At 37.2% G+C, this 8469-nt stretch overlaps 1 protein-coding gene across 1 annotated transcript; it reads left to right on the top strand.

Moving 5' to 3' along the window:
• The first annotated feature begins 3920 nt into the window (after nt 1-3920).
• On the top strand, nt 3921-7858 carry LOC133180578 (uncharacterized protein K02A2.6-like). The gene is made up of 5 exons (XM_061315055.1): nt 3921-5780; nt 5846-6462; nt 6593-6959; nt 7118-7254; nt 7348-7858. The coding sequence occupies exons 1-5, from the start codon at nt 3921-3923 to the stop codon at nt 7856-7858; spliced, it is 3492 nt and encodes a 1163-aa protein (XP_061171039.1).
• The last annotated feature ends 611 nt before the right edge of the window (nt 7859-8469 follow it).

The raw sequence follows: 8469 nt of genomic DNA, 5'->3' as shown, positions 1-8469 counted from the left end.
TATATATATATATATATATATATATATATATATATATATATATATATATATATATTGACTTACTTACTGTGTTGATAAAAGAAAAACTTTGTCAGTAGAAGTATCATTTAATGAAGAAGACAAGCTTTGAATGTTAGAATTGAAACATTGATTGAGGTTTATTATATTAAGGTGTTGGGATCTTTTACTAATAAGGATAACAATTTTTCGTCAAATTTATTTTATTCAATGATACTGACTGAAAAGATATAAAGTATTAAAGTGAAGAGAGGAATGTAAACTAATTTGAATAATGGCAGAAGTAAATATAAATAAATTTTATGTTATTATTATTATTATTATTATTATTATTATTATTATTATTATTATTATTATTATATGTTTGATTATTCATAATGGAAAACTTATCAATTAATGTTTAAAATGTTCTGTTTTAGCTGACACATTTTCTGACTATGTTTTTTTCTTCTTCTTTTTTTTAATTTATCAAAATAAGGATAGAAATATTTTCAAACTTCCTCTTCAGTAATTGGTTTTTTTCTGGGTCCACCTTTAAAATCTAAATAGCATCCAATGCTATATTAAAATATTGTGGAGATTTATTTAGGTTAAACCATAAAAATAAATCCACGACAAGCTTATTAAATCAAATACTAGCTTGTATATCAATTAAAAAAAATAATAAAATCACTGTTGGCATCGATGATAGCCTTCAAGCAGATCATCAAACATGGACATGTAAGTATACCTGTAATGAAATTAGTTTGATCATATTGAAGGCCACTATTAATTCGTACAATTCTAATGAAATTCAAAGAATTATAACAAAACATTGTAATAATTTTCTTCGCAGTGGGAAACGTTTACAACAAATTTCAGAATTCACCTATGCTGCTTTGAATCAAAAGATCGGTCCACCAGAGGTGATTATCATGAGAAGAGATACAATAAATATTATACACATAATAGAGGAACAAGTAAGATCAGCTAATCAAGATACTGTTTTGTGCACGGGAAGTTACAGAGAAGGATTTAGATTCGAAGAGTCTGATATAGACGTCATGCGCTGGCTGGAAAATCATCGTGTTATTTGGAATTTCTCACAGGCTAGGTTCTACAGCGAACACGATTCACTGATTCTATCTGACAATTCAGAAAGCCCACCAGGATTCACAATACTTTGGTTACCGATAGGACTTGTATTAACAATCCCAGAAGTTATCTCGGCAACTGTCAGAATCAAAGACAGACTTTACATATCTAGTTCTCTTTACAGAGAGATTATGAGATCTAATACACCAAAGAATTCCATCCCCCACGGTCCTTGTAATAGCTACAGTTCAGGGGGAACGGAGATTGACATAGCCCATTGCTTTGCCTCAAACCTCTGGCCTCCTTCTGCATTGTCTTGGATAGATCGATGTACAACATGGCCACGGCCAGGAGTTGTTCGAGAAATAGTCAGTAGTGGGTGTCACTTTGTAGCAATTGGACACAAACTTGGAAATCATGAAGACATTGAATGGAGAATTTCCTTTTCTCTAGCAGAACAAAAACTGGTGTACTCTATGGATCACTGTCAATTTTTAATTTATGGATTACTTAAGATATTTCTGAAAGAGGTAATTAATAATGGTGAAAGTGATGAGGGAAAATTACTGTGTTCCTATCACATGAAAACAGCTGTATTCTGGGCTATTCAACAAAATTATCTACTCTACTGCAATCCTCAAGATCTACTTCAGTGTTTTTGGATTTGCTTTAAATTCATTCTGAAATGGGTATATGATGGGATCTGTCCTAACTTTTTCATTCCACAAAATAATATGTTTCTGACTAATATTTATGGTCAAGCGCAGAAGAACTTGTTCCGTAAACTATACGCACTGTACCAGATGGGATTATCATGCCTCCTTCTTAGTTCTTCAGTCTGGCCTTTTATCTCACTTGCTATTAGCAATTCAAAATCAACTCTTCAAGCTATAATAACTGAGGTCGAATTTGATAAAGCTGTTTTTTTAGAGACAGATCATGTATATCTGTTTATAGCTAAACCCAAGATACATCTTTGCCTGAAGACTATTTACAGGATAGAACAGTTCCTATGTCAAAAATTGACCCAGTGTCAAGTTGTCATGTTACAGAAATATACAGCATCCCTCCTTCAAAGTTCTGCTTTCATAGTAGCTAATATGTACAGCAACACAGTTGTCAACAAACTATCCTATTCTGCTGATAAAAAGATCTGTCACATGTTGAAATTAGCAGCTAAATTTGGATTCATTTCTGACATGATATATATTGCAATGTATTATTACCGAACAATGAGATATACAGAGGCTTTACGTATTATTAAAATCACAAAGGATAGGTTAGCACAGCCACATCTGACATCTGAGTTTAACGCAGACACAAAGGGGTACTCTGAGGCTGTCAAGGGGTTTTCTACGTATCAAAAGATGAGATACGCTGTAGAAGAAGCGTGTTGTCTTCAGGGTGGTATCTATTACATTGATGAGTTACTACTGGAACAGCAATCCGCCTTACTATACGGAGTTCACACAATAATTATTCGATTTCCCGTATTATTACAAATGTTAGAGTTTCTGATTTACAGACACACTGACACAGGGAAAACAGAAGGAGCTCTAAATGATTTACACGTTATTGTCCATCGAGATGAGGGTGTGTATATCACTAGAAATCTGAGAGGTATATCATGGCACATCCTTGGTTTCTGTCAAGAGATGATGGGAGATGTCCAGTCTGCTCTGTATTCCTACCATCAATCACTTACATATTTATATCACCCTGAAATCCACAGTGCTACACTGGCCAGACTACATGATCTTAACCAAAAACCCGTAAGAACTAAACAAACTTCTTGAAGTGGAAAAAAATACACAAATTGTAAACTACAGATCAATTAAATAATTTATAATTAGCAAATGATGTGATCTGATCATGTTGAAAGGCAAAGTCAATCAGGTCATATGTAAGTTTGCAACACACATATAAATCGTTTTGCACCTTAAATTTCATTTCAAACAGAATTACTGTTTTTATTAACAGTATTATTGGCTGAGCTAATTTGTGTCATAAAACTAGTCAGTCTATTTTTCATAGGCAGTTTGTTATAAAATCAATTTAATCAATCTGTAGATGTTAGTCTATTGTAATAATGGATTTTTAGTTATGATTTAAACTGTTGATAAATTAAGTATAGATTAATTTTATGAATAAAAATACTGCCATAAAATAATAAATATAAATTAAAAATTAAATTGTAGTCTGACAATTTCATTTACTAACCTTCACTACATGGTACTACTTATTTTAGATTTAGAGTTATCTTTTCATAGTTAGAACTCTTTAGTGCATTCATCAGTTTGTGAACTAGTTTGATATATCACTTGTTGATATATAACTTGTTTAGTTGAAGAATGAGTATGAATGAAATAGTATTTGATTAATAAATGGAAAAGATATACTGTATTAGTAAATGATTTGAGTTAATAATTTAGTGATCTATTTAAAAGTTACATTGATAAATTATAATTAGATATGACCTGAAATGTAAATTTTGTGTATTGTATTATAAGTAAATACAACTATATGTTGTATTGTGCAGGTTCAGATAGAGAAATTGTAGTGTATGTTACTTCGTATTGAGTAATCCGGAAATAATACTTCTGTGCATGTTTAAGTAATCCGGAAATTACATTTCTGTGCATGTTTTGATTTTCTCTGTTAGTTAAATAAACGAGTTAAAAACAACACGTGTTTTTAATACAGCACTGTCTCAACGACATGTTTAATTGATAATACCAGATAGATTCTGAATCTATTGCCATTACAACAAACGTAACAACTGGCGACGAGGAGTAAGTACGTGATTGACCTACTTTCATTTGTTTACAATGCCACACATCGGTAAAATAGAACAATTTGACGACTCGGTTGAATCATGGGAGTCATACGAGGAGAGATTACAGGCATTTTTTCTCGCAAATGACATTGATAATAACCACAAAGTTCCTGCCTTGATAAGTTTAATTGGTCCAAAAACTTACACACTTTTGAAAAACTTAATTGCCCCAGCTAAGGCTACAGACAAAGGCATAAAGGACCTTTTGAAGGCACTACGTGAGCATTTGAGCCCCAAACCCTCGGTGATTGCCGAGCGGTTCCGATTTCATAAGCGCAATCAACGCCCAGATGAGTCGGTTTTGTCGTACGTAGCAGAGCTCCGTAATCTGGCAACACATTGTCAATTTGAGGCAGCCCTGAGTGACACATTACGTGACAGACTAGTGGTTGGTTTACGCCAAGAAACCATACAAAAGAGGCTACTCTCAGAGAAAGACCTTGACCTGGAGAAAGCAATCAACCTTGCTGTTGCTATGGAAACGGCAGCTAGAGATGCAGCTGAAGTACAGGGGGTAAAGAGTGAGACAGTTAACAAAATCAGCACACGTCCTAAACCACGTCAATTCAACAAGAAACCTACTGTGAGAAACACAAACGCTCAATCTCATGCACGACCAACAATACAGAAACCTTCATGCTATCGTTGTGATGGTGATCATCCAGCATCACAGTGTCGACACACTAACACTGTTTGTTCTTTCTGTCGGAAGGTGGGACATATTGAGCGAGCCTGCATGAAAAAGAAACGTGACAGAAACAAGGGACGTAACACTTCCCTATTCTATAATGAGGAGGAATTTCACTCTGAAGAACGCTACAAGGAGGGTGATGGAGAACCACTTCTACACATCACAAGCACTTTCCACATGAAATCACATCATGAACCACCAATAACTGTGGAACCAATTATTGAAGGCAAAGTCATCAAGATGGAAGTCGATACAGGAACAGCTGTTTCCGTGATTTCCAAGAGTGACTACAGTGCAAACTTTAGCAAGGTAAACCTTGAACCATCCAGTGAATTACTGCGTGCATATTCAGGAGACATGATTCAACCTGTGGGCAAGATGAAGGTGAATGTTAAACTCAACTCACAATCTGCTAACCTTGAATTACTTGTTGTTCCACATGATGGACCAGCTTTACTAGGAAGAGACTGGCTTGGAAAGCTACAGCTCAACTGGCAGGAGATAAAGACTTTACGGTCAAGTAATTCAACAAATCAGTCACCATTGAAGGATATGCTTAACTCGCACAAGGAGTTGTTTTCACCTGGAGTCGGAACTCTTAAACACATTAAGGGAACAGTTACAGTTGATCCAGAAGCCAAACCTGTGTTTCTTAAAGCTAGGACCGTTCCTTACTCTCTGAGGACCAAGGTTGAGCAAGAACTTGATCAATTACAGGCAGATGGAATTATTGAGCCTGTTGCACATAGCAAATGGGCTACCCCCATAGTCCCAGCCATTAAGAAGAATGGTAACGTTAGACTGTGCGGCGATTACAAAGTAACTGTCAATCCTGTAATGTGCGTCGACAAATACCCTCTTCCCAAAATTGAGGACATTTTCGCAACCCTAGCTGGTGGAAAGAATTTCTCAAAATTGGACTTAACACAAGCATATCACCACATGGAACTAGATGAAGATTCACAGGATCTACTCGTCATAAACACCCATAAAGGCCTGTTTAAATACAAGCGACTTCCGTACGGAATTGCATCCGCTCCAGCACTATGGCAGCGTGCAATCGAGCAAGTATTACAGAATATACCATCAACACAAGTGATCATTGATGACATCATTGTTACTGGTCGCGATGACGAGGAGCACTTACACAACTTAAAACTGGTACTGGACCGTCTACAATCCTATGGACTATACATGTGAATCTTCAGAAGTGTGAATTTTTTAAGGCTAAAGTGAGCTATGTTGGACATGAAATTGATGCTCGTGGCCTACACAAGTCACCTGACAAAATTGAGGCTGTAAGAGATGCCCAACGCCCTGAGAATGTGTCACAGCTTAGATCATTTTTAGGTCTAGTGAACTATTATCACCGATTTATAGACAATCTGACAAGTGTAGCAGGACCACTACATGAACTTCTCAACAAAGGAACCAAGTGGGAATGGAGTCCCAAGAGAGATAAAGCCTTCCAAGAAATCAAGGAGTTGATTTGCTCTGACAAGGTTTTGTGCCATTATGATGCCAAACTACCTTTGAAACTAGCTGCAGATGCTTCACCGTATGGGATCGGATCTGTACTTTCTCATGTGTTCCCAGATGGCTCCGAAAGACCTATAGCATTTGCGTCGCGCACATTAAACCAAGCAGAGAAGGCTTATTCACAAATTGACAAAGAGGCCCTTGCTCTCTATTGGGGTGTTAGAAAGTTCAATTCATACCTTTATGGACATAAATTTACACTTGTCACAGACCACAAACCTCTTCTTAGCATTTTCAATCCAAAGAAGTCCCTTCCTGTGATGACAGCAGTACGTCTTCAGCGCTATGCTGTATTCCTCTCATGGTAATGCTGACGCACTGTCGCGTGTACCACTACCCAGTATTAATCAACCACAGGATGAAAAGGATCCCATTGATTTGTTCTACAACAGACATTTCGATGACTTACCTGTAACTTGTGTGCAAATTCGTAGGGAAACACAACGTGACCCAGTTCTGAGTCAAGTTTTGGACTATGTGGTCCGAGGACATTTTCCTCATGATTGTGATGAACAGTTAAAGCCGTACTACAATCGCAGAGAAGAACTCAATGTTTATCAAGGATGTGTTACATGGGGAAATCGTGTGATCATCCCAGACATTCTGCGTGAGAAAGTAATGACAGAGCTTCATTCTGGCCACATAGGTATTGTCAAAATGAAGGCAGTAGCCAGATCATATGTATGGTGGCCCAAAGTTGACGAAGCAATTGAGGAAGTCTGCAAGGCTTGTTCTGGTTGTAAACGTGTGCAGAATACGCCTTCTGCTGCACCTGTTCACCCATGGAATTTCCCGCCAAAGGCATGGCATCGCTTACACATAGATTTTGCCGGACCTTTTCACAATGCCATGTTTCTCATTGTTGTGGATGCATACTCGAAATGGCCGGAAATCTTTGAAATGAGGAGTACCACAAGCATGCAACAATTAACACCTTACGAACCTTGTTTGCACGACAGGGAATACCTGCAGAAATAGTGTCCGATAATGGACCTCAATTTCGCTCAGAGGAATTTCGTCAGTTTATGGAGTCGAATGCCATCAGACACATAACCTCTTCTCCATTCCACCCGCGGACGAATGGCCAAGCTGAGAGGTTCGTTCAGTCATTTAAAAAAGCAATCAAATCTGCCTAAGGAGAATCAGCTTGCATAAACAAGAAACTAAACTCATTTCTATGCAAATACAGAATCACACCACAAGGAACAACTAATGAATCACCGTCTATTCTAATGTATGGCCGTAATATACGTACCCGATTGGACATTATGAAACCGGATTTAACCAGTACAGTACTGCAAAAACAATATGGCTCAAAGGCAAAACACTGTGGAAACGTGATTCGAGAATTTGCTGATGGGGACTCAGTAAACACGCGTGATTATCGCACTAACTCGGACAAATGGGCAAATGGACGAATCCATTCACGCACTGGACCTTTATCTTACAAGGTCGATGTAAATGGATCTCTTTGGAGGAGGCATATTGACCAAATAGTTCATACATCCAAAAATCAAGCCGCATATCCAACTCCAGTGGATATTCTGTTTGTGCCATCCGTGAAGGTCCCATGTCCTACCGACAAAACCCAGGAATGCGCGAAGGACGAAGAGACCAGTACACCAGTAACAGTGCCACGTCGAAATCCGCCAAGAACTCGTAATAAGCCGGACAGACTGAATTTGGGAGCTTATCCATAATCTGGAAATGATCATTTACTGAGATGAACCTTTCTCATGTTTCTGTAAAGTTCATTTTGTGTGAAGTAATTTTTAGTTGTATTTGATTGAACTGTTTGCTACATTAATCAATTTCATTTTTGTTTTCATGGTGATCCTTCTACTAGTCAGGGAGGAGTGTAGTGTATGTTACTTCGTATTGAGTAATCCGGAAATAATACTTCTGTGCATGTTTAAGTAATCCGGAAATTACATTTCTGTGCATGTTTTGATTTTCTCTGTTAGTTAAATAAACGAGTTAAAACAACACGTGTTTTTAATACAGCACTGTCTCAACGACATGTTTAATTGATAATACCAGATAGATTCTGAATCTATTGCCATTACAACAAACGTAACAGAAATTGTAACACCTGAATGCATATACCCAGCCTGAGTCCACAACTTGATATATATAGGATCTCCCATGATTTGTAGTTGGATATGATTTTTATCCAACGAGTTGTGTGGGTTTTTTTATCCCCGAGCCTTGGCGAGGGGATAAAAACACACAACGAGTTGGGTAAAAATCATATCCAACTACAAATCATGGGAGATTCTTTTTATCCCACGTATAATTCTTCACAACCAAT

The sequence above is a fragment of the Saccostrea echinata genome, unplaced genomic scaffold, assembly GCF_033153115.1.
Source record: "Saccostrea echinata isolate AGI-Se365-2 ecotype Australia unplaced genomic scaffold, CSIRO_AGI_Sech_v1 ptg000007l, whole genome shotgun sequence".
Classification (NCBI taxonomy): Eukaryota; Metazoa; Mollusca; class Bivalvia; order Ostreida; family Ostreidae; genus Saccostrea; species Saccostrea echinata.
The sequence above is the reverse complement of the archived record's forward strand: the minus strand, read 5'-3'. Positions and strand labels throughout refer to the sequence as shown.

Coding starts and splice junctions, on each gene's coding strand:
- LOC133180578 (XM_061315055.1), top strand. CDS start 3,921: ATGCCACACATCGGTAAAATAGAACAATTTGACGACTCGGTTGAATCA. Junction 6,463..6,592: donor TATGCTGTATTCCTCTCATG/GTAATGCTGACG, acceptor GCAAATTCGTAG/GGAAACACAACGTGACCCAG. Junction 6,960..7,117: donor CATGGAATTTCCCGCCAAAG/GCATGGCATCGC, acceptor TTTGCACGACAG/GGAATACCTGCAGAAATAGT.